The 27,030-nt window shown below is 41.7% G+C and overlaps 1 protein-coding gene across 2 annotated transcripts in view; it reads right to left on the reverse strand.

Annotated features, from left to right (window-relative positions):
- Positions 1-1,936: 1,936 nt before the first annotated feature.
- Positions 1,937-27,030, reverse strand: part of LOC117519166 (protein-glutamine gamma-glutamyltransferase K-like) — a 61,811-nt gene continuing 36,717 nt past the window's right edge. Inside the window, exons 4-14 of one of the 2 annotated variants that reach the window (XM_034180476.1) lie at positions 22,220-22,471; positions 21,210-21,328; positions 21,012-21,119; positions 16,091-16,268; positions 15,863-16,001; positions 15,543-15,735; positions 6,954-7,107; positions 6,572-6,856; positions 3,571-3,731; positions 3,341-3,477; positions 1,937-3,259 (exon numbers count right to left, since the gene is read on the reverse strand). In XM_034180476.1, the coding sequence (XP_034036367.1) occupies positions 3,100-3,259; positions 3,341-3,477; positions 3,571-3,731; positions 6,572-6,856; positions 6,954-7,107; positions 15,543-15,735; positions 15,863-16,001; positions 16,091-16,268; positions 21,012-21,119; positions 21,210-21,328; positions 22,220-22,471 (1,886 nt within the window). In that variant the 3' untranslated portion in view covers positions 1,937-3,099. The remainder of the gene's footprint in view (positions 3,260-3,340; positions 3,478-3,570; positions 3,732-6,571; positions 6,857-6,953; positions 7,108-15,542; positions 15,736-15,862; positions 16,002-16,090; positions 16,269-21,011; positions 21,120-21,209; positions 21,329-22,219; positions 22,472-27,030) is intronic. The other variant, XM_034180477.1, reaches the window with a different exon arrangement.

Here is a 27,030-nt window from a genome sequence, read left to right on the forward strand (position 1 = left end):
TTTGTGTGTCATTCCTTGCCTGTTGTTGGTGTCATCTCTGTGTCCCTTTGTGGGTGTGTGTGTGGGTGTGTGCTCCCGTGCCTGTCATATTTATTGTCTCTGTGTCTTGTGGGTGTGTGTTTGTGTGTCATTCCTTGCCTGTTGTTGGTGTCATCTCTGTGTCCTCTTGTGTGTGTGTGTGTGCTCCTGTGCCTGTCATATTTATTGTCTCTGTGTCTTGTGGGTGTGTATGTGGGTATGTGCTCCCGTGCCTGTCGTGTGTGTTGTCTCTGTGTCTTGTGGGTGTGTGTTTGTGCGTCATTCCTTGCCTGTTGTTGGTGTCATCTCTGTGTCCCTTTGTGGGTGTGTGTGTGGGTGTGTGCTCCCATGCCTGTCATATTTATTGTCTCTGTGTCTTGTGGGTATGTGGGTGTGTGCTCCCGTGCCTGTCGTGTGTGTGTTGTCTCTGTGTCTTGTGGGTGTGTGTTTGTGTGTCATTCCTTTCCTGTTGTTGGTGTCATCTCTGTGTCCTCTTGTGGGTGTGTGTGTGGCTGTGTGCTCCCGTGCCTGTCATATTTATTGTCTCTGTGTCTTGTGGGTGTGTATGTGCTCCCGTGCCTGTCGTGTGTTGTCTCTGTGTCTTGTGGGTGTGTGTTTGTGTGTCATTCCTTGCCTGTTGTTGGTGTCATCTCTGTGTCCTCTTGTGGGTGTGTGTGTGTGTGGGTGTGTGCTCCTGTGCCTGTCATGTGTGTTGTCTCTGTGTCTTGTGTAGTGTGTGTCATTCCTTGCCTGTTGTTGGTGTCATCTCCGTGTTCTCTTGTGGGTGTGTGTGTGTGGGTATGTGCTCCTGTGCCTGTCATATTTATTGTCTCTGTGTCTTGTGGGTGTGTGTTTGGGTGTCATTCCTTGCCTGTTGTTGGTGTCATCTTTGTGTCCTCTTGTAGGTGTGTGCTCCTGTGCCTGTCATGTGTGTTGTCTCTGTGTCTTCTGTGTGTATGTGTCATTTCCTGCCTGTCATTAGTGTCATCTCCGTGCCCTCTTGTGGATGTGTGTGTGGGTGTGTGCTCCCGTGCCTGTCGTATGTGTTGTCTCTGTGTCGTGTGTGTGTGTGTTATTAATCCCCTGCCCGTGTCAGTCATCTGTCTCTGTCCTTGTGTTCAGCACCCGGTCTGTGTCTCTGATGACATTGCGGTTTCCGTGGAGTCGACAGATCCAGCACCCAGTGACTTCAGGATCCTGGAGGAACCGTCCGACTCCTTGCTCATGGGCATCTGTGTGACAGCCAGGACCATCAACCCCTGGGTTTGGTGACATCTGCGTTTCAGAGGAGCCATCTGGTACAGCACCAGAGGATGTTTGTTCACCTGTGGGCCGTACAGTTGCCCTCTGGTCTCGACTGTGGACACCTGTGGGTCATGTTGCCGCGCATCTGGGTCGGCTGTGGAACTCCTGTGGGCCGTTAGGCTGTCCTCTTGATTCATCCGTGGATTCCTGTGGGCCATTCAGCCACGCTGTAGAACCAGGTGTGGATCCCTGTGGGCCGTCTGGCCATCCTTCTAGCTCTGCTGGGAGCTCCTGTGGGCTATGCGGCTGTCTTCTCGACTCAGCCGTGGACTCCTGTGGGCCATCCGGCTGCCCTGTAGACCCAGTTGTAGACCCCTGTGGGCTGTCCAGCCATCCTATCGATGCAGCCGTGGACTCCAGTGGCCCATCTGGCTACGCACCTGGCTTCGTTATGGACTCTCGATGGCCGCCCTCCAGAGGACGCCGTGATCTCCTGCCGGCCACACGGTCATCCCCCTGACTCTGCCTGGACTTCCTGGTTGCCCTCCAGATGCCGCATGGGGCCCTGGGCACCTATGTGGTTGCTCTCTGGCTACAAAATCATAACATTTTCATTGTTCCTCCTCAAAGGAGGCCATAGACAACAAACAACACTGAAATAGCTCACTGCATTATAACATTTAATCAATAAATACTACTCTTGGGGTACAACAGCATTTAAGTTGCTACTTTTATGAAACAAAACAAAAACAAAGAATAGAATTGCACACTTGTGATTTCATCCTAAAATCAAAAGCACCTTTGCTGAAGTTGCCACAGTGTATCTTCAGCTGATAGAACAGGAATCATAAATGCATCATACAATTTTGACTAAAGCCAAGCTCCCATTGCAGATTTTTTGCAATTTCCAACTTGATTCTAAAAATGAGGAAATCTGGTCTAATTTATTAAAATAAGAGGCAAAATTCCTTGTTTTCTATTATTATTGTTGATGAGCTCCATGACACAAATGCTTGTGAGCATGCCACCCACAGCACGTCTTCATACAGTCGATGCAGTACTCCCGTGGTTATGGCCACACTTTTCCACAAAGCTAAAATGTATAGTAAAATCTCAAAACTGTCTTATGTTCTGAAGAGGGCAAAATGTTTTTTTTTTTTTATGGGATTTGTGGTATTGATTGACATTGCAGTGAATAATCAGGAGGCAGGTTTCTGTCACTATCCTCACCTACGTTTGCTCCTGAGATATCATAAACATATATGCTTTTGCCAGAGCAATGAACGGAGTGGTGTGGACTGCTCAGAGCTCTTCATTGAGCTGCCTCCCTCATGGAGCTGTGTGTCTCATCGAACTGTACCTCTGATGATATTGAGGAAGAAACCTCAAGCAGACCAGACTCAAAGGGGTGACCCACTGCTTAGGCCATTCTACCAAAAAGGTTGCACACACTGATTACACTTGTTTTCAGGTCCTGATTTAGGTAACTATTTTTTTCCTCACTAAAAAAGTACACATGTAGGTGTCTTAGCAATGAGAGCCTGGCCTAAGACCGGAATGTGGTGACTAAAACTGAGTTTTATAAATTCCAAAGAGTTAATATTTTCAGATGAAATCACAAAAATATGATTCCAGTATATTTTGTAAATAGGTTTCTTGCCTTTGTTTTGAAAATTGTTTGGAAATAAAAGTAGAAGCATAGTGTCAAGCCTGTGTAATTCTCAATATACGTATATCTATATGCTGTAAAGTTCATGAGAAAATACTTCACAGTGGGGGAAGAGCAGTAATTTGGTGTCAAACATTCACTGTCAAAGTGGCACAGTTTGGAAATTTTTATACAAGCACATTATTTTTTTCCTGCACGATGATGTCCACTACACCGTGAACCTGAGTGAGCTCTTTGCAGTCTAGAGAAGCCAGCAATTTCCTCCGTCCGGGAAGGGTGGGGACGAAATGTTCCGTTAGACACACTGAAGCATATCTGCCAATATCACTACAGGTAGGAGGGAAAATCACAGTGTCAGTCACAAAAGGAGAAAAAGACAAGGACGTAACAAGAAAGTACTCTGCTCACCCATAACTAATCATTCGAGGAGTCATGAGTCCAATTCCTTCCACGTGAAATATCACAGCTTTCAGCATCCGTGGTAGCGGGTTTGTAAATGAAATTTCTGCTGCCATCTTTTGCCCAACTTTGGCCATTCCGATGGGCTGTGAGAGGCAAACAAAGAAAACAAAATCAGATCTGAAATCAATTTTTAAACAGACATCTCAATAAGACTGAAGCTGAGTTGGATGACTTACTTTTATGATGAGGTCTGGCAACTTGAGTCTGAAACTGAACTGAGTGGCGAGGACCTGCTGTGTTTCTTTGACCCTGCCCGACAGTGTCAGCATCAGTGCCGCCTGGTCCACGAGTTTGTCCTTGTAGTGGTTATACTCCAGGATCCAGTCCAGAACGTTAACTGCAGATGGGATTTGCAATTAACATCAACTTTAATGTGCTTGCTTACCGTGCATGCAAAAAGTATTCACAGCACTTCACTTTTTCCACATTTTGTTGTGTTACAGCCTTATTCCAAAATGGATTAAATTATTTTTTTCCTTAGACTTATACATACACACAATACCCCATAATGACAATGTGAAAAAAGTTTCGAGATTTTTGCAAATTTATTAAAAATAAAAAACAAAAGAAATCACATGACATGGCACATGGCAAATCACTGTTTTCATCTATATGGTAGGTCTTTCTGCTGCATATATAGCTTACAGATGTTTATGATGTCACAAGTCTGGTTTGCAAAAGACATACAACCCCAATTCCAATGAAGTAGGGATGTTGTGTAAAATGTAAATAAAAACAGAATACAATGATTTACAAATCCTCTTCAACCTATATTCGGTGAATACACCACAAAGACAAGATATTTAATGTTCAAACTGATAAACTTTTTTGTTTTTGTGCAAATATTTGCTCATTTTGAAATGGATGCCTGCAACACGTTTCAAAAAAGTTGGTACAGGGCAACAAAAGACTGGGAAAGTTGATGAATGCTCAAAGAGCACCTAATTGGAAACAGGTGAGTGTCATTATTGGGTATAAAAGGAGCATCCCCAAAAGGCTCAGCCATTCACAAGCAAAAATGGGATGCGAATCACCACTTTGTGATCAACTGCATGAAAAAATAGTCCAACAGTTCAAGAACAATGTTTCACAACGTTCAATTGCAAGGAATTTAGGGATTCCATCATCTACAGTCCATAATATAATCAGAAGATTCAGAGAATATGGAGAACCTTCTACACGTAAGCGGCAAGGCCGAAAACCAACACTGAATGCCCGTGACCTTCGATCCTTCAGGCGGCACTGCATTAAAGATCCGACATCATTGTGTAAAGGATCTTACTGCGTGGGCTGAGGAACACTTCAGAAAACCATTGGCAGTTAACACAGTTCGTCACTACATTTACAGGTGCAAGTTAAAACTCTACCATGCAAAGCAAAAGCCATACATCAACAACATCCAGAAACGCCGCCACCTTCTCTGGGCCTGAGCTCTTTTGAAATGGACAGACGCAAAGTGGAAAAGTGTGCTGTGGTCTGATCAGTCCACATTTCAAATTGTTTTTGGAAATCATGGACGTTGTGTCCTCCGGACAAAAGATGAAAAAGACCATCCAGATTGTTACCAGCGAAAAGTTCAAAAGCCAGCATCTGTGATGGTATGGGGGTGTGTTAGTGCCCATGGCATGGGCAACTTACACATCTGTGATGGCACCATCAGTGCGGAAAGGAATTGGAGCAACACATGCTGCCATCCAAGCAATGTTTTTTTCAGTGAGGTCCCTGCTTATTTCAGCAAGACAATGCCAAGCCACATTCTGCACGTGTTACAACAGCGTGGCTTCGTAGTAAAAGAGTGCGGGTACTAGACTGGCCTGCCTGCAGTCCAGACCTGTCACCTATTGAAAATGTGTGGCACATTATGAAGTGCAAAATACGACAACAGAGACCTCGGACTGTTGAACAACTGAAGTCATACATCAAGCAAGAATGGGAAAGAATTCCACCTACAAAGCTTCAACAATTAATGTCCTCAGTTCCCAAATGCTTACTGAGTGTTGTTAGAAGGAAAAGTGATGTAACACAGTGGTAAACTGTCCCAGCTTTTTGGAAACATGTTGCAGGCATCCATTTCAAAATGAGCAAATATTTGCACAAAAACAAAGTTTATCCGTTTGAACATTAAATATCTTGTCTTTGTGGTGTATTCAATTGAATATAGGTTGAAGAGGATTTGCAAATCACTGTATTCTGTTTTTATTTACATTTTACACAATGTCCCAATTTCACTGGAATTGGGGTTGTAAACGAAAGCAAAATTAATTTCAGAAAAGCCTTTTAATCAGATCCAAAACTGCCTCAAAGTTTAGTGAACCCTTTCTTAAACAAAGGACATCTCTTCACAATATCTGGTCAAAATTAATCTTCTCTGGAACTCAGGATTTGTAGGAAAATGTGTTTAACTTAAAAAAAATCCAATTATACAGGTTTGAAGATGGCTTCCACTCAGATGAAAAATACTAAAATGTTAGGGTTTCTTTTTGGGCAGCAGGGTACCTCAGTGGTTAGCACTGTTGTCTTACAGCAAGAAGGTCATGGGATCGATTCCCACCTGTGGCCTTTCTTTGTGGAGTTTGTATGTTCTCCCCATGTTTGCATGGGTTCCCTTTGTCTCCCACAGCCAAAGACATTCAGGTAAGGTGGATTGAAAACTTTAAATTTTCCGTAGGTGTGCGTGTGGGTGTGAATGTATTTGTTTGTCTGTATGTGGCCCTATGACAGACTGGTGTCTTGTCCAGGGTGTACCCCGCCTCATATCCTATGACTGCTGGGATAGGCTCCAGCCCCCCGTGACCCTTAATTGGGTTGAAATTGAGTGAAGGTTTCTTTTTTCTTTGAGAGAGAACACTGCAAAACATGCCATTTGTGTATCAATTCAATTGATTTATATAGTGCCAAATCACAACATGTCACCCCGAAGCACTTCACAAGGGAAAGGAACTGTGTATACATGCACAAAATGAACTAGAATTTAAATTCAACAGCACTTCAACTGCTCATTTGATTTTTATAATCTCTTGGCTCTCCACCCGGATCCTTATTGCTGTTTAACTATAAAAACAAAAAAGCTATAATTGGCTGCTGAGTAACCCACGTACCAAAGATATGCATGCACAAAATAACCTGTTTGTTGGTGATCATGTCTGGAAAGCACTCTGACTGATGACCTTGACTCACCATCATTGGCTGGCACGTCCACCTCCATCCTGTCCTTTCTGACTACAGCTTTGTGCACTCCTGTGTAGTACATGACTGACACCTGGCTGTGCAGGATGACTTGTCGATGCTCTGAGCTGCTGTTTGTCAGCACAATGGTCAACTCTGCATCCCTTCCCATTTGTGGCCCTTCACCATCCATGGTCACTTCCACAGAAACATCCTCTGCTTTAGGGGCAGAATAGGCCTCTGATTTGGAGCCATAACGGCAGGCTCTTTCCACGGCAATACGTTCTTCCTCTGAGCCTGAGAAGGCAAAACTGTAGTTCTCATGCTGGACAGTATAAATACCATCATTCATGGTGTTTTCAATTGTGACTTCCAGGGATTTCATGTGTGATACCTTCAGGGTGTTTGTAAAGGTGAGTGATGTCACTGCGCTTATCAGACCCAACAGCCTTGGTGCTGATGTAGTGACCCACTGAGTTTTTCTCACTGTGAAACTGAGTGAAGGTCCCATATGAATTTCTTTGCCAGTATATTTTATCACTGTTCACCTGCATGGATACATTTGGTTAGAATTAAACAACAACAACAAAAAAGCCCTGAACAACTAGATAATGTTTGACATGTTTTTGCCAACTCCAAATCAGAAAACATTGGGATGGCATGAAAAACACAAATTTAAAAACAAAACCTCTTACATTTACTTTGACTGTTACTATCTTGGAGATGGTATGAACCCAACATATTTCATGTTTTGTGTGGTCAGCTTCTTGATCAGCCCAGTGTTATTCCACCAACTACTCCACTTGTCTGGTATGTCTGGTATTTATATTTGTGTATTTATATTAATTTAATTTAATTTAATTAGCTTATAATGCACCAAATCACAGCAAAAGCCGTCTCAAGGCGCCTTAACATAAAACAAGGCAACATAAAATTTAATAAATAATTTAAAAAATGAAAAAAAAAATTCAAATACATAAATAAAAACAGAAGTAAAAGAATAAAACAGATAAAAATAAAAACTATTCATAAGAAAGAGAATAAATTAGGTTTTCAGTCTTGACTTAAAAATGTCCACTGATTTTCCTGAGGGAGTCTTCCAAAGGAATTAATAAAGTTCTATCTAATCTAATCTAATCTACACCTAAAATAAATCCAGTAGCCTAGAAACTCTGCCAAGGAATGGATTACTATCACGGCCTTCCAGAATGGATATTTATTTTTCTGTTGCAATTTTGTGCCACTGTCAAGTGTGGACCAATTGGGCAGCACAGTCTCGTTTGAGAGCTGGTGTTAAGGGGTAAAATATCACACAAATAATGTAATTTCTCTACTTCTTGGGACAGAAACACGGCACTTTCTCTGACTTTTTAGGCAAATTATACGCAAAGAAAGTGAAAATGCAGAGCAAAAGTGACGATGTGGTGGAAAGTGGACATCTGTTGCGTTTTTTTTATGACCCGGAGCTCAAACGTGTTGAGGCAGTTGTGCAGGCGAGAGAACACAGCTACTCTGGTTATCTGTGTAGGCTAACGCTTACTGACACGACCGCTCCCACTTGCCTTGTCTTCCCTTCTCCACTAGGAACTGAAAAAAACAGCACTTTCGTGACCGGTTCAGTGATTGCAGCCGTAAACAAAACAATACACCATTTTCCCTTTAGAACTGACGCTGGATGTGGGAAGAGACAAATCCCCGGGCAGAGTGTGGGAGTGTCAGCACAAACCATTCGGAGGATGGGGTTTCAGCGAAAACCATTTTAAAGAGGCACGTATTAAATCAGCAGGTCCGCTAGATGACAGCGGGTATGCTTTTAAGTTTATTGAGCCAGGCTGAATGGTTTGAGCTGAAACTCCCACACTCCGCCTGGGGATTTTTCTGCCATGTTTGTGCCGACTGTCGCCAGATGTGGTCAAATCCCACGATATCATGTAGGGGTTCAAATGAGACTGTGTTGCCATATTTCTTTCTAGAATATATCTCAAATACTACATCTTTGCTGCCATGAGTGTTATGGTCTCGCTAACATGACACAAGAGTTCAGTATGGTTGCTAACTTCATGTCTAACCCTGTTTAATGAAGCAGCGGGTTCAGGATTCAGCTGTACAGAACGTTTACTTTGCAACTTGCAGCAGCGTACAATCAAGTCACTCTTCAGTGAGAACTCATATCTGTATCCGGAATTCCAACCTAGCGCATGCACAGTGTTCTAGAAGTAGATGCTCAGTACTAACCGGTACATTAAACAATATCATTATTATTGCAAACTGTTGAATGGAACAATTCAAATGTTCTACAAAACCCAACATGAATTGCTGGTTTTAGGTGCTCACCTTGGTTATGTCATTAGCCACAGTTATCAGTGAGAAACACAAAACTACTCTTTGTGTTTACCAGCAGATTGCAAACCAGCTTTAGAGGTGCATACCGCCACCTACTGTATCAGTGTGTGTGAATAAATATCTTAAAAAACAGCGCAAGTATGATGATGTTACCACAATGACACAGCACTTTTAAAAGACTGAACAAGCGCACTCTATGAGTGCTGTAGTTATACTTTATAGCCGAACACCACAGTGCTCAACCGATGATTCCAATCTATCACTTTGTCATGTTGCCATTCCTTCTCAGAACACTTAAAAGGCTTCTTGGCATTGAAGATACCAAATGATGAAGCGTATCAGGCGTTATTTTGTTCCATTTCTTCCTGCACAATGACAAATCCAAATGATCCGCACAGCCACAGCGCTCTCAGTCAGAAAAAGTTTTATTTAACAGAAAAAATAAAGTGTTACGTTTCGGGCAGATGCCCTTCGTCGTCTGATGAAGGGCATCTGACTGAGAGCGCTGTGGCTGTGTGGATCATTTGGATTTTTCATTGTGATATATTGTTGATCCTGCACGCTCCTTCAGATGCTTTGGATGTGCGTGTCTCCACTCCATTTCTTCCTGCAAACATATTTCAAGGTTTGCAACAGGGTGGGGTTGTTGTTGCATTTTTCATTTCTGAATTCTCCACATACTCTTTATTGGGGACAGGTGATGACTGCAGACAAGCCAGTCCAGTACCCATACCCTCTCCTTCCATAACCATGCCTCTATTTATGCAGAATGTTTTTTTCATCCTCTTGTTAAAAAACTGATGGATGTTCTTGGAAAAGTTGTGGTCTTAAAGGCACCATATGCTGCTTTAAAATCTCATAGTACTTTTCTGCATTAGTGTTGTCATCACATAGGTGCAAATTACCTTCGCCAAGGTCAGTGGCACATCCCCATGACATCCCCATGACATGAAAGACCCTACCTTTTGCACTTGTTACTGATTACACTCTGGATGCTCCTTTTAGTCTTTTGTCTGGGCTACATGGCATCAATTCCTTCCAAAAAAGATCTGGAGTACTGATTCATCTGACCACAGTACATATTTCCACTGTGTGCTGGTGCAATCCAGATGCCTTCTGTTTGGCACAGTAAGGGCCCTGTCCCACTGGCGGTTAGGAGGATTTGCGCATGAAATGAGGAGACAAAAGCTGACCGTCCGCAACAAAGGTGGGCGGAAATGACAAATATCCCGGGGTGGATTACGTAGACATCATGAGTGTACAGCAAATACATGAGGAAGAAAAGCGGATATAACAGGGAACAGAAACGAAGGCGACTGTGGAGGCGCCCCCATGAGGGGCACAGCTGGTAAATGTAGTGGAACGTATCGCGGCCATTGCGGAAACACAACGGCCAAACACGGATGTATAAAATGCATGGATAGAGGAGAGGGATCGGACGCAGAGCGACGAACACAGCAGCACAACGGCTGCAATAGGGACGCAGTGCACATGTGTGGCGGGAACTGCGGTGGTGGCGCGCATGCGCCGCATTTGCATCGCTGACACAAAGGAAGCGCAAACGGGCCTGCCGGGATCAGTATCCACAGCTGGGCTGGTGCTGGCCGGCATTTATGTGTTTTGTAATACATCCGCGTATGATCGCATATCGGATACACAGCGGCCGTGATGCACTCGCTTCATCCGTGCCCACTCTGTCTGCATGCGCGACATACCATTTGCGACCGTGATGTGGCCGTGCTGGGCACGCGTTATATCTGTTTTGCATGCTGTCCCAGTCCGCCACCAAGCCGCGCCAACCCGTCGGTTGCAGATATCAGCGGATGACAGCGGATATGCGGCGCGTTGATTGTGTATGTCCTGCGTATGTCTTCAGTATGTGTTCAAGAAGTGATGCGGATCTCATCCGCATCAAGATTTTTGAGCCGCTCAAAAATCCTGGCTGCGGACATGTGTGCCTCTGCCGATGTTCACGGACGTGTTCGGATGTCGGCCGACTCATACAGGAATGTTACACGGATATTGCGGTTCTTTGGCGGATGTGGGCCACTTTTGTGTGCATTCCATACGCAAATCCTCCTAACCGCCAGTGGAACAGGGCCCTAAAGTTTTAAGTGGTATTTTTGAATGCAACTGCAGTGCTTGACAAAGGTTTCCCAAAGAAATCCCTTGCCCAAGTGATTATATCAGCTATTGATGGATGTCTGTTGTTGATGCAGTGCTGTCTGAGGGATTAGAGATCATGGGTATTCAGTTTTGGCTTACACATTTTTGCCCTTTATACACTGAAGTCCCTCTATTTTCTTTGAATCATTTTATGACATTATGCAATATGCAAATCTCTTCCAATCATTAGTTGAGGAACATTGTTTTTAAACATTTCAGTAATTTTCTCATGCATTCTTTGATGAAAAAGTGGAGATCCTTTCCCCATCTTTCCTCAAAGACTCAAGTTTTAATTAAAATCACCTGTGGAAAAAAGATTTTTCACCTTTATTAATATCACATGCAGAGCCACCTTGGATCCATCCTGAGTGAAAACAAGGGAGCAGCTGAAGGGATTTACTATTACTATCCCTAAACTGCCCCCTTCCAATTTTATATGATGTGCTAATTTATGAATAATGTTATCTTAGACTCAGTAGCTTGCTAGGATTCACTGATGTTGGAAATAGAGAAATGATGAGCTCCAACTTCGACAAAAATATTTGAATGCCAGGTTGGGTTGACTTATATGCTTGGAAACTCAGAAATTCACTGCCCTTATACTCAATGTGACATCATAACAACTACAATCCTGGCATCTTCTATCATGACTATTAAGACAGTAATACTGCAGATGCTGTTTAACTGCTTTTAACAAATCATTTACTTTTGTATATGTTAGGGTTTTTTGTGTGTTAGTGAAGGTGCCAGTTTTACATTGTTGTAGTTTAGATGTTACACCCCTGAAAAGCGGGGGGATAATCACAAGAGTGATCTGGTGGTGTTTCCTTATCAAGAGCGTTTAGTGGATTGAGGCAAACACAATCTTTTCCCCTGGTACATGGGCGGAGACAAAAGCAATCTGTAGACTGCCTGATGTCCAAATGTCTGGATGGCAAACACGGGACCGGAATGGAAGGGAGTGCTGTATCCTTCCTTTGCACGGAACCTGACGGTACTGGACATCGTAGTACAACCAACGTATGGACCGGACTCACACCATATGTGTCAAAGCCGGCATTGATGCAGTCACTCACTCACTCATGCATCACATATGCACTCATCCTCCCCTTCCCAGCGCTACTGACCTCATATGTGTGCTAAAACAGACGCTGAAATGACCACTCAGCTGTGTGTGTGTGTGTTCATAACAGCTGAATGAGCCACTAAGTGTGTGCATGGGGCATGCGTGTGTGTGGGGTGCACGTGCGCGCTGCTACCAGCCACTGGACACAGCAGTCACACCATGCGTCAGACGCAGCCTTTCCAGTGAACTTTAATTTCTTTTTTGTTTTATGCTCACTTCAGCAACACATCGCAACTCTGTACACTGTGATGTCAGTTTGATTATCACATGGGATTTAATTTGCTGTGGTCGTTTACAGCACACAGCAGCCGGGTGAGAAGCTTTTCACCACAGACTGTGGTTCTTGGATCCTGTGCACTCTGCTCTGTGAAACGATCCTGGTTCCGTGCTGGAGGTGTGTGTTCATGTTTAATAACGTTGTCATGACCTGGTGATACAGTTCCATGTCACACCTCCTACAGAGTTTAGATGGTGACCAAGTAATAACATGTATATTACAGCGGTGAGATCCATTCAGGTCTGACACATGCAATGATGCATTACTGCACATGAGACCACGGAGAAGCGTAGCGGCACACAGTACTTTCGGTTTGATTGTTCACACCCACTGTACATGATGAATGTGTGCCACATACATGTTATTACATATCAACATTTCCTTTGCCCTCCCTGGCCGGGGTCCAGTGGAGGTGGACATCAGTCATGGCACAGCATGCTGTGCCATGACTGATGCTGTTATGATGCCGTCAGAATACGTAGATTGAGATCGGATGACTCAAAAACTGCATATAGACCACCGTCAGATGTGCGTCTCATCAAGATGGCGCCAAGAGTGTTTTGAACATGTGCGACATACTTGGGACAGCCGAGCGAATGAGACCAAACATGTAGATGTTCACAGACTGCCATCCGTCGGTCTTCAAACTGCACCTCAATACTTCCCGATTGTGGCCAGATGTGTAATTTTGACGCCATTCAGCCTCAATCAGTGCATGTATGATGGGGGTATTTAATTTGGTGTGATATAAATAAACAACAGTGGATTTAGTAGTGACCAGGATGGTGAGATCAGCTTCTAGGCTTCACAAGCATTAAATTATTAAAATGACCTACAGCAGTTAAAAAATAAATAATAAATATACTAAGTATAAAGTGGTGTGTGTTGGCTGAACTCATTGAGTCATTACATTCATCCATCACTGATGTTACTCTGAACAATGTCAGCGGGGATGAAAGATGTTTTAAAGCAGCACTTATGTGCACAGTGCACTCCGAGCCTGTGTCCCAGTGGCATCACCTCAAAAAAGGCTTGACCAGGAAGAGATGTGTTAATTTATCATGGATTTTGTTAGCCATTATATTATCTGCTTTTGCATAATGACCTGAGAGCGGAGTCTGTGTGCAGCCTCTGATTTAGCTCTCCTGGTTGACCAGTCTGGAGAGTTTGCCTTCACACTTCATAGTCAATTGATCAAACCAGGACACAGTGGTAAAAATTAATACACTTTAAATGAGTTGCTCAGGCGTTCTTTCTTGACATTTAATTAAGTTTCACTGCAGAAAAAGAGAGTGCGTGCAAAGGTATTAAAACTGGCTACTTCTCCACTATTTGGTCATTAAATGCATTGGCATTGACAGTGGGCGGAGTTTAACATGTTCATCTTATTCCCACCCACACACATTTCCTTTGTGTTACATATTTGGTTTTGATCTTTTCAAGCCACTTAGACAGTTCTGCAACATATGTGTTAAATGGTAAATGGACTGCATTTTTATAGCACTTTTCCATCTGCATCAGAAGCTCAAAGCGCTTTACAATAATGCCTGACATTCACCCAAACACACACACAGACACACACACACCGATATCATGTTGCTGCCATGCAAGGAGCTCACTACACACCGGGAGCAACTAAGGTGTTAAGGACCTTGCCCAAGGGCCCTTAGTGATTTTCCGGTGTGGGTGGGTTTTGAACTGAGTATCCTAGTGGTCTGAAGCCCAGCGCTTAACCACTAGATCATTACCTCTGCTATGTTCAGAGACTGAACATCAATTAAGCAAGCTACCAGAGCCATATCTGCATATGTCACAAACCTGAGACAGATAGTGCTGCACATGATCTCATTAGTGTAAACTGAGAATACAACCAGGGGACAGCCTTGGGGAACCCCCCAATATAAAATCAGGTCATATGAGAAATATACTTTTAGGTTCACATGCTGGGGATAGTTGCTTAAAAATTCTCTGATCCACAAAATCCAGACTGGATGAGTCTGGAGATCACAGAGATGCTTAATAGGTATACTTGGATGCACTGTGTTAAATACTGATAGAAAAATCTATGTATAAAACCTATGCACATGTCACTGCCTTATACTGTGACACAGTTTGAAGGAGTGTCAATCATGCATCCTCTACTCCCCATTTGGCCTTATATGCAAAGGATCCATCAGTGATGTCATGAGCTGTTTGCATATAACGTTTTCATACATTTGCAAAGAATCACAGTTAGGTCTGTTCTTGGCTATGCTGCTACGTGTCTGTGTCTCTGAACACGCCTCAGTTCACACAGCTGTAAATGGCTCTAGGCCTTGGCAACAGTGGCAGCTCCAGATATTTTTTTTTTTTCTGCAGGTGCTATGGGGCAGCTTGGGATTTTTATGAGGGCGGTACGAAATAAGGGTTCATGTGTCACGATGGTTCTCTGCTACATCTCGGCCATGTTCATGGGCATGCGCGTATAGCCGCGTTCTCATGTGCAACTGTCACTGAGGACATGCAGAATGAACAAAATCACACACAAAACTAGGCTACTGTTCTATACAAATATCCATAGACCTACACATGTAGTCTATAGCCTAAAACAAAAAATGCCAACAGCAGGCAGAAAATCTTTCACTTGCCATTGATGTCTTCATCACAGCACAATGCGTCTATTGAATGGAACTGGATAGAAGACTTCACTTCTTTCCATTTCCACTCGTGGATATTTGGGCAACAAAAATCGATCCATTTCAGCAACTTAAACACTTTTTTGGAATGTGTTGCTGGCTCGAAATGCTGGGATGGATGTATATTAACAAATGAAATGACACAAAACATGAAATATCTTGAGTTTACAATCTGCAATAAAATAAAAGTACAAATAAGAATAATTGTCAAAATCACTATATTTTTGACTTTTTTTCTTTTTCTACACCAATTCTGATTTGGGTTTGTATATTTTATTCATTAAAAATGAAGAACTTAAAGAGCCCTTTACTCTTGTCAACTGTGGTATTTTAATGCTTTCTTGTGTAACGTTTTATGTTCTGTTAATGATTTTAAGTGAATTATGTGACACAAACCTCAGCAAACACAAATGGAGAGTCATGTTTGAGGTAGACCTGACCATTGCGGATAGCTGCCAGAGAAGCAGGCCCACATCGGAAGATCCCCTGGCTTGTCTCCTGAGGTGTGGCATCAACAGCCTGCCAGCCCCCCATGCCAGGAGGTAAATCTGTACGGGCCATCCAGCAATCATTCCACACATGAAAGTTCCTAGAGGAAAAAAAAAAAAACACAGAAAAAACACAAGCTCAGGGTAACAAAACTGGGAAGAAGTGTTGGCTGTTAAAGCAAAGTATGCAAGATGAAGCAGCTTTAACAACATGGTTGTAAAACATACCAGATTGAGTCAGCATTGAGGTACGCTAAAGGCTCCAGATTGTCATCAAAGTATACATCAGTTGTCAAAGAGACATCTGTATCGTGAGCTGACCTGAAGTTGGTCACAGGACGACTGGGAATGCCTAAACATCGTAGTACTACAACAACACAAGTTTAATGCATTATCTGTGTAATCAGACATTGTCCCATACCTGTATGTGAACATGTGACACAAAAACTGACTAACTAGTCGTAACAACACCAGCAAACACCCAACACTGCCCATATTTAACAGGGGTGCCTTTGTATTTATGGTAGTCCTTCAGTATTTCAACACTGCCACTCCAAACTGTTGGAGACGTTCCATCTGAATAGTCTCCAGACCAGTTCCCTTCCAGGACACCGTAATCATCAGGAGAGTTTACCTGGACGAAGAATAAAAAAAAAAAAAAAAAAAAAAAAAATGTTTTTTACTTTTGAAAAGAAGTCAATGTTGTCAGCCCTGTTTTTTTCTTTTGGGTTTTTTTTCTTTTGTAGTGGTTGAGATGGTGGGGACGGGGGTCATCAGGACATCTCAAAAACACATAAATACAGTCTCGCATACAACAATACAACATATACAACATGCTTTTGGAATAGTTACTTTCATTGCAATCTCACTGACAAATGTGTTTAAAAAGTCATTAGCAGGGTTTTGGATGTTGGAACAAACTGTGACTTTGAGTCCAACTTAACTCCTTATAACTCCTTAATTATCTTGTCTTTTCTGCTTTGATTACTGCACACAGCTGAAATTCTGAACACCTGCATTGCTCCAGAAAGATTTAAGAGACCACATTTCAAGAATCTGTTCACAGCTGACTGATTGCACACTGACAGGAACTGTTCCCCACACGCACTGATTTATGGGTCCCTGAACACAACATGGATTTCAATTCAATTTAATGTAAACAATCAACCGGCAAATGAGGAAGTAAACAGGAGTGACTTATAAACCAATGAACAGATGAACAACAGGTGCAGAAACAGTAAAAATGGAAAGGCTGAAACACGGGGGGGGGGAATAACGGAACACATGGAGATGAAATAAAACGGACAATGCGAGGTGAGTTGAAATAACATCTGATCACAAAATATAAAACCAAAACATAAAGTACACAAAATACAAAAAACAAACGTGGAACTAACAGACAACACAATAGATGATAAACATCTCAAACATGGATCAAATCATGAACAGTGCAAAAACCCGTAACCTTAATCAAACATAAACACTAGGGGTGTATGATATAAATGATTTAATTGCTTCACGATATAAATTTGGCCGACGGTAGAGATTTAGACTCCACCGACCAATCACGGTAATGCTTGATGATGACATCATCATATCTTCTTCAGTGATTCTGAACGACTGAAAAAGGCTGCAGTCAGTGCTTTGGTCAGAGGCTCCATCTCATTTTATTTATTTATTTTAATCAATTGCTAAGGTTGATTGCTAAGGGACTATATGACCCATTCAGAAACACTTACATTATAATTTTTACACTTAAGTTTATATCGCAATATATACTGTGACCATGAAGGGATTCAATTTATATCGTGATATGAATTTTAAGTCATATCACCCAGCCCTAATAAACACAGGAAACAAATGCGGAACTCAAACTGGGCAGAGTGACAATGGGGGACACAAGACAAACCTAAGAAATACATAAAGAACTCACACACAATCATCTTGAAACCGCTTAGTCCAATTAAGGGTCGCGGGGGGGGTGGAGCCAATCCCAGCAGTCATAGAGCGTGAGGCGGGGTACACCCAGGACAGGATGCCAGTCTGTCACAGGGCCACATACAGACAAACACATTCTCACCCACTAGCACACCTACGAACAATTTAAAGATTCCAATCCACCTAACCCGCATGTCTTTGGATGTGGGAGGAAACTGGAGCACCCACAGGAAACCCACGCAAACACGGGGAGAACATGCAAACTCCTACATAAAGAAATGAACAGCAAAAATAACAAAGATTCAGAGGACTGTGGGCGGGGAAAATATAATGTCTCGACAGGAACACAGAATGATACACATGCAGAGGAGTAAACACTACGGATGGCAAATTGCAGACAGGTCACATGGGCAAGGGAGAGTGATGACAGAGCATCAACACACACACATAAATGGGACCACACGAGATATGGACAGACACGAACAAGGGGCACACAAACAGACACTACAACAAGGAGTATGTGTGCACACACATACACATACCCTAGACCAGGGGTGGGCAACTTGTTCCAGAAAGGGCCAAGAGGGTGCAGGTTTTCTTTGCAGCCACTGATTCCACCAGGTGATTTCACTGATTAACTGATTCCATCTGCTCAAAGTGATATTAATCAGTGAAATCACCTGGTGGAATCAGTGGCTGCAAAGAAAACTTGCACCCTCTTGGCCCTTTCTGGAACAAGTTGCCCACCCCTGCCCTAGACAGACACAACAAGGAGCGCCCTTACACACAATTGGCTGACGAAGGAGGGTAACCCTAAACACTCAGACATAAGACCCAGATAGAAAGCAGGGGAACACACAAATACACAATACAGACACAAAGCCACATGGGAGACAAAAATAACAGATAGAGAAGACAAAACACACAGACAACAAGTTCAGACAGGACTAACAGGGCACGCCCACAACAATTCGACTGGATCTGATATGTGTCCACAATGACAATCTCATTCATACTGATTGCTATTGAAACAGGCTGCGCCAAGGAAAAACTTGGACAACATATTGTGCCTGTTTCTGTCTGAAATGGTTTTGTGGAGATGCAGCATAAACTTTCTTGTAATTGCAAGGAAGCGAAAGAACGAAGGAGACTGCCAAATTGTGCCGCCATGCTCTGTCATTTTTGACTATTTTCTTTGACATTTTTTCCATTTAGTATTCCAACTCCACTGGTAAAGAGCCTCGAATCAACTTCTGTCTCTCCATCACAACGTCACTGTTGTTCATGTCGCACTGTGAGTGATGCAGAGGAGACTGTTGCTCAAATCCTGTTTGAGCAACCGCAACATTCAGATTGAAACAGATTTGCAAAAATGTGATTTGATTTGATTTTCAAACCATTTGAATCCACTTTGGCAATCTCAAGCGGTACAACAGTCCACTAATTGCTCAAACTTACAATAACATAACATAGCAAGCTAGGTGTAGTTGTTTTTATAAAACACTAATTACTTTGATGTTAACTTGTTCATAGAGGGAAGTCACTTCGCTGGAAATTATTTTATGGTTATGTACAATTTTTAGCACCAAAACAGATCATCCAGTTGAAGAAAGGTGTATTTTCAATAAAGATTTGAAGAACTTTGTAAAATTACATTTAATTTTTTAGATTTAGAACCAAAATATTTCTACATACAGCATTCTTGATAAACATATAACATATTTTCTGAAAGCTGAGATTGATGAGAACATTTTGATATTCAACATGGGCATTATACTTAAAAAAAACCTGGACACCAGAGGGTTAAAACTTTTCAGTTTGGAACTACAGTATAACCTCTCAAAACTGCAACCAAGGGAGCAGCACTTTCCATATTCCATGCCTAAATGGGATAATTTTGGTCTGGAATTTCAGGGTTGATTTGTATATGAATCCAGAGAAAGTGAAACCAACACACTGAAAGGCCTTGGGGAGACGGATGAGCTTCTGAGCTATTTTTAAATCAAATGTGTAATTGAGCAGGCCAGGCAATAAGGCACTCATCAGAACACTTTCAGAAATGTTGGAGCCAGCTCATAATAAATGAACACAGTGCCACTGAATGGGTCAGGTCTAGCAGCAGGTGCTCATGGTGCTCTGCATTGTTACATCTGCCACACAATATAACCTCCATGGGTTATGATTGATGACCACCCGGGTAGACCACAGATCTATCACTACCTCTTGAAAGAAGCCCTTTATCTGCTATAGAGGCTTTGCAGTCACGTGAACTGGCCACTTCCTGGCTACTTCCCATCGCCACGCTACCGATCATGTGCAGGACTTCCAGATTATTTATATGAGAAACAACGTACAGACTTTGAGAATGTGGCATAACCTAGCAACAGGCATGCAGCATGCCAGAGTGACAGCTCTCCCCTCAACACACGTGGCGTGCATGTGTATCGTACGTGTGTTGTGCCCCCACTCCCCTGCAACACATGTGGCGTGCAGGGAGGGGGGCACACTTGCATGAAATGCTGATATGTATGTACAGACATGATCACATGGGGACCGGCCAGCCACGTCTGAGCGCACACAGCACAGCAAGGCGCCTCTTAGCTGATCACCAGCCAGCCACACACTGACAGCTGGAAGTGACAGCTCAGTGCACACAACGTGTTACATTACAAACACAGACACCACAGCCAGGACAGGTATATAAATAATTACTACAATAACTACATACACAATTATATAACAACTGAAACAAATGATCACAGAACACGGAAACAGAGAGTGACACTTTGTTCTATGCAGTGAACGAACAGGTGTCTGAGATGTCTGAACCTGATAGTGAAGTAAGTGAACATACCAGGCATCTTTCTGGCACTGAATTACTGCAGTACAAGGACAAAAACTGCTGTTTTTGGACGCTTGTACACTGCAGTTGGCTGAACCTGGAGCAACATTGTCATCAATGCATGTGTAACTACACTCAGGACTTAATAAGTTAATTGAGGATTGCAAACATGCATATTTATAATAGTATTTAGTGATATTGTTAGTCATTAACTTTACTGAATGTTGTGTACACTGCTGTGTGATTGTGGAGAAAAACCGAGCAGAGTCTCACTCTTTTTTTCTTAAGTGGTAGCAGCTTCCTTTACAAAATAAGTAATGTTATAGTGTTTGAGGTTTTTTATATTATTATTATTATTTACTATTTCTAGACCTACCCATGGTGTAATAGGGGAACAATGGCAAAAAACAGAGGAAAGATGAGTTAAGACAGCTTGTTTACACAGCCAAGCATACTGTGACCGGCTAAACTTAACCTTCAGCTGTGGGTGGCACTGTCCTGCACATGACCTGTGACAGGAAACCTTTAAGCAGTTGCCAGTGGGTGAAAAGTTTTGACAAGAAAAGAGTTTCAGTGAATATATCACTAAACTCTCACCATGGCTGAGATAACTCGCACCACATTAATTGGGTCTCCCCAACCAGATGGTAGTGTTCCACTCTTTTCCAGGACAAAGAAGCAAACAGCAAGAATCCCTTCATCAAACTAAGACCATAAACAGAGAAACACAAACACAGTGTCAGGATCCAATCAGTTGCTTTTGGTCAGATCACTCACCGAATGGTACTCACCCACCTGTCCAAAGTCCCAGGTTCTGACTGCTATCTGAATCTCTGTGCCGTAGTAAATTAAACCAACATCATTCAGCACATATTCCTTCCTCTCATCCTCATCATCCATGAACACTGTGTCATCTGATTGAGCACAAAAATGGTAAATAATAACACAAAATCACTTTGAACAGCACTGCATCTGGGATACGATGCAGCGTATTCATGGAAAATCTATATCACTTTCTTTTCTTGAGATAATTATCTTGAGAAAACAAGCATGATTTGGTAGCTCAGAACATTATTTTTCATAATGCTTAACTTGTGTTACCTTACTTAATTCTTACCTGATCAATAACTGCAGTTAAACAAACATGGGTGAACAAAATAAAAACATACATAGTTGTGCACTTGATGTAAATTTATTTAGACTCAGATTGTTCAAGGGTCAGTGGTGCGAGAAAATGTGTGAACCCTTGAAGTTTTCCACATTTTTATTTTTTATATCAAATCCATTTTTAATCATTTTTTCCGCAAAAATTTCTATAGTTATGCACTTTCGTCTCAAAATGAAAACAAATCCTTACAAAATTAAATTCTTTATGTCTGCTCCTTCCACTGAGGGTCACCACAATGGATCAGCTGACCCCATCTCACCATGTCCTCTGTATCTTCTGTCAAAACTATCTCAAAGTACTCCCTTAGCACATCTATAAACCTCTTTTCCTCCTGTCTGGCGACTCCATCCCCAGGATCCTTCTCCCGATATACCCCACATCCTTCCTATGCACATGATCAAACCATTTAAATTCTGCATCTCCCACTTTGGATGCTAACCACCCACCAAAGGCTGGGTATCTTTACTACAAGGTCTCTTTGAAGGATCCTTGCCCACTTATGTAATGACTGTTTGTTAAAGAAGCGGCTACTTAGGGAGACTCAGACAAGGAGTATCACTTGCACTGTGAGGGAGCATCAGCTACAACATTTTGGACATGTGACTTGCTTGTCTGAGTTGGTTGGTTGGTTGGTTACCTTCGCACCAGGGGTTGAACAACATGTAGATGTCATTAGCAGGGTCATATGTGGAGCTGGCCTTCCCTTTTGGACAACTTGTTTCCACCGTGAGTCGGTATCGACCAATGACAGCTGTTGGTAGAGAGTTCACCAGCAACTTTAATCTGTTGCCGTCCGTTTTGACAATAATAGCTTCCCAAGTGCTGTCTCCAAAATCCTCCACCAAAGGCACAATGACATGAGTTCCTTTTGCCACTGCTGGCAGAGTACCTGTCAATGTGTATAAGGAGCCAGATATATGTTACAGCACTGTCCAAGTTACATTTGATGAATTGATTACACACCACTCCAACTGTTTTCAAGATATGTGCATTACCTTTCAAATTATTGACAAAAATTGCCCAGAAGCATTATATCACACAACATCAAAAAGAAATGGTAACGTAGGTGAGAGAATCACATCTGACCAAGTCAAAAACATCTTAAACTCGAGCACTGCAAAATTTCTAAGTCATTGTTCTGTTAGATGTTGCTTTTCATAAGCTAAAATACAATACAGTATATAGATCAAAAGGGCTTTTCAGTGTTAAGATCAAATATCTGCTAATATGGATCAGATGCGGATCAAACTTAGCATATTCATTGAGAGTGCCAGTTTACACCTCATTGTCACAAATGAGAGTGATTGAGGCACTTTTGATTGAGATATAATGCAAAATGTACACCAAATGGGCTTTTCAATATTAAATTGAAAGGTACACAAAATCCACAATCTGCATCAGATCTGGATCAAACTTTGTCAGGTGATAGTGAGTGCCAGTCTGCACCTCACTTTCAAATATGAGAGTAATTGGAGCATGTTTGATTAAGATATAATGTAAAATATACATTAAATGGGGTTTTCAATGTTAAATTTAAATGAACACAAAATCTGCAGTCTGGATCAGATCTGCATCTGATCCAGATTGAGCTATGGTCCACATGACATGTTGCCTTGCTGGACACGCATGCTGGGCTAGCAGATACGGAGATGATAAGCGCGCACTGCTTCATTCATGTTATTTCATGACTGTGCGTCTATGACCATGGGTCATCTACAGAGGAACAGAAGGATCATACTTGTATTGTCTGCTTTATAAGAGGGATTCAATAAAATGCGTTCTTTTATGGTGTGTGTGTGTGTGTGTTTTTTTTCCACAGCAGCGACGTCCGCGGACAAAGGGGGGCATGTCTCCCTGCTACCTGCAGCTGTTCAGATGTCTGTGCTTGCACGTCACAGCTGAGGAACACATGGCTGGTAGAATATGACATCACATAGCTACACCGTGAAGTGCAGATGCCAGCTTGCTGTCCTCATGTGGGAATAAATTAAAACATAATTGCTTCAGTTGAGCACTGCGTCAGTGCACCACAAAGCTGGTGAATATTGTGCCATGCTGAGAATCACTGTTAAGTGTGTGTCACTGTAAAAATTAAAACACATATCACATTTGTAATGCCATCACCAGCGGAACATGCCATGCTGGCTGATGTATTCATCGCACGAGCGCCTGCCTCTCGTGCCATGAGACTTCATGAGACTAGAGCCCTGCTGATGTCTTCATGAGACGAGCGCATCAGATAATTCATGTAAAACATAAGGGAGAACAGTAATCCATGTCATTTCATTACTTTCTGGTGTACATCTAGGCAGAGGCCTCTGCTTTATATAACAGGAATTAAGTATTATAAATTGTGGTGTTTTATTAATTTTTTGTTCCACTGCTGTGTGTGCGACTTTCCATGAGCTCGCACTGTGTTCGTGCACGTGAACACGAGCATGCACTAAACCTTTGCCTCAGTACCGTGCACGCCTGTCCAACTGGGCATTGTCCCTCCTGACAGCAGGTGGAATGTTTTGCGGTTCCCCATTTTGTTTTTGGTTTGCGGATTTTCTTCCGGTTTCTGCATCTTTCGTATTATGTGTGAAGAGGCCCTAACTTCTGATTGCCTAGTTGTCTCAGTCAAGGACAGATCATGGTCCTGGATTGGGCTGAAGGAGTTTTGGGGATTTAAATGTTATTGTGGTTCATGTCAGTTTAACAGTGTTGTTAGTGTTATTGATTTATTGTGTTTTTGTACTTCAAATGGTTTAGTCAGTTTTGTTGAGTGTCATGTTGTCGTTACTATGCGTGAAAAGAGTATTGTTTTTGATGGTTTCCGCCACGATCTCTGTTTGTGCGTGTGTAAAAATTAAAAGCACCTGCTTGGGGACAGCTGACATTTCCCATTTGGGATACTTATGTATTTTGGGTCAAGGATGAATGCTGCCAAAACTGAATGTTGATTTTTGGAGAAACTATGGATATAAGCTAACATTGTTAATTACATTCTGGATTAACACATCATTCTAGCAGGGGTGGTAAATCATCTTTATATTAAAAGCGTGAGTGTGTGCATGCGTGATTTTATTCAGTAAGTTCAAGGTAAGTACATAATATAATTGAAACTCTGTTAAAAATATATGGCTGACACAAGTGAAAACACTTATTTCCATTGTGGTCTATTTAAAAATCAAATGACAAAGTAGAAGTAATAATCAAATATAATAAAAATGACCATAATAATAACAGTGTGCATATGATAAGACGAGCGCCGACGGAGGGTTTTCCAGCAGCAGCAGCCGCGGAACTGACGGGCCTCGAAGGTGGGCCGAACCCTCCGCGGTCAGTCGGTGTAGTTACTGCCCATAAGGTACAACCTTTTTTTCCTAACTGTACAAAATGCCAAAAAAAAGCCTTAAGTAGTGAAGATCTGGATGAGATCAAACTCTCCCTGAATTTCATGTCAGATGAACTCAGTGGAGTGGTTAAAAAGCAAACTGAACTGCTTGGTTTATTGAAGGAGGTGCGTGATCTCAAAAAAATCTTGCAAGAGAAAGACAATAAAATCAGATCACTGGAAAATCGTGTCGATGACCTCGAGCAACAAATGAGGATGGAGGAAGTAATTGTTTCAGGACTGAACATTAAGCATCGGACATATGCTCGGGCCACTGCTGTGGGCAGCAGTGCCGATGAAGCAGATGACACGTGAGAAGAAACTCACTCCCTGGAGCAACAGGTTGTTCAGTTTTTCTTCCAACGATATCCACATTAATAGTACTGATATTGCTGATTGCCATTCAGTTGCAAGAAGAGACAAAAAGGTGAAACCGGTGATCATCATCCGGTTTGTAAATAGAAAGTTTAAGAATGAATTGTTAAGGCAAACAAAAAAGTTGAAAGGAACCGAGGTGTAGGTGAATGAACATTTGACAAAGAAAATTGCAGAGATTGCAAGACAAGCCAGAGTCCTTCGCAAGCAGAAAAAAATTCAAGCGTCATGGACCAGGAACTGTAAAGTGTGGATCAAACTAAATGGAACTCCGGAGGAAGCGAAGGTCATAATGATAAGAGAGCTTGTGGATTTGGATAAATTTAAATGATTGCTCCTTTTGGATGAACATGTTCCTTATTGTTTCGATATTGTTTATTTGAAGGGATTTTGGTATGTTTTTGTTTCGTTTTCCTTTTTTGTTATGAGACAATTCTTTGCTAAATCCATATCACATACTCGTTTACATGAAATAGTCATATCATATTTAGCCACATTTTTGGTTTGTCGATTACAACCCTTTTATGATGTCAGTTGATTCTTTTCAACTTGCTTCTGCACAGGAGTTTGATCTAAAAGTGTTTGATTACTCTGAACATAAATCTCATAGCATTGATTACAATATAGATCCGGATTGTTTTTTTCTTAAAAATACTACTCACCACTGCAATTACTTTACCGAGGAACAACTTAAGGACTGTTCCATGATAAACGGTTCTTTCTCCATTATACATTTTAATAGTAGAAGTCTTCCTATGAATTTGCCCAAAATTCAGGATTGTTTAAAAAGTGTCAATAACCCCTTTTCTGTCATTGCGGTTACAGAGACATGGTTGAGGGATGAGCACATGGACACAGTCTGGCTCGATGGTTATGAACTTTTTGTTATAAATAGGATGAATAAAAGGGCCGGTGGCGTGGCACTTTACGTCAGTTCTAGTTATCAGTGTGAAATTGTCAATAATATGTCTTTTTCTTTTGATAATGTTATGGAATGTGTCTCAGTGGAAATTAAATGTGAAAAATCAAAAAACATAATCATAAGTTGTATTTACAAAGCTCCTGGATCAAACACAAATATTTTGTGGATAAATTGACAGATATGTATAACACCTATAAAAATAATAAGCTTTTGTTTATCTGTGGAGACTTCAATATGGATTTCCTCCATCCTCATTGTCAATCACACATAGATGAATTTATTAATTCCGTATTTAGTATGGGATTGTATCCAGTAATTACTCATCCAGCTAGGATAACTAGGAATTCATCAACACTTATTGACAATATACTGACAAACATTACTACAGGAAACATAATGGGTGGACTTCTCATTAGTGATATCAGTGATCATCTGCCTGTTTTTGTTGTTTTCAATTCATTAGTTGATAAAATTGACAATATTAATATTATAAACTTCACAAGGAAAATAACAAGGAAACAATGGAAAAGCCTAGGGCGGATTTAAGACAGCAAAATTGGAGTGACATTTACATTGAGGATGTTGATCAATCTTATGAATTATTAATTTTGATTATTTCTAATTTATATGACAGACATTGCCCTTGTGTGTTAAAAAATGGAAAAAAGCTAAGCAAAGATAAACCTTGGATCACTAAGGGACTTCTGAATGCATGTAAAAAGAAAAAAATGTTTTGTATAAGCAGTTTTTAAAATCTAGAACAATTGAAGCT

Source organism: Thalassophryne amazonica, chromosome 10, assembly GCF_902500255.1.
Source record: "Thalassophryne amazonica chromosome 10, fThaAma1.1, whole genome shotgun sequence".
Classification (NCBI taxonomy): domain Eukaryota; kingdom Metazoa; phylum Chordata; class Actinopteri; order Batrachoidiformes; family Batrachoididae; genus Thalassophryne; species Thalassophryne amazonica.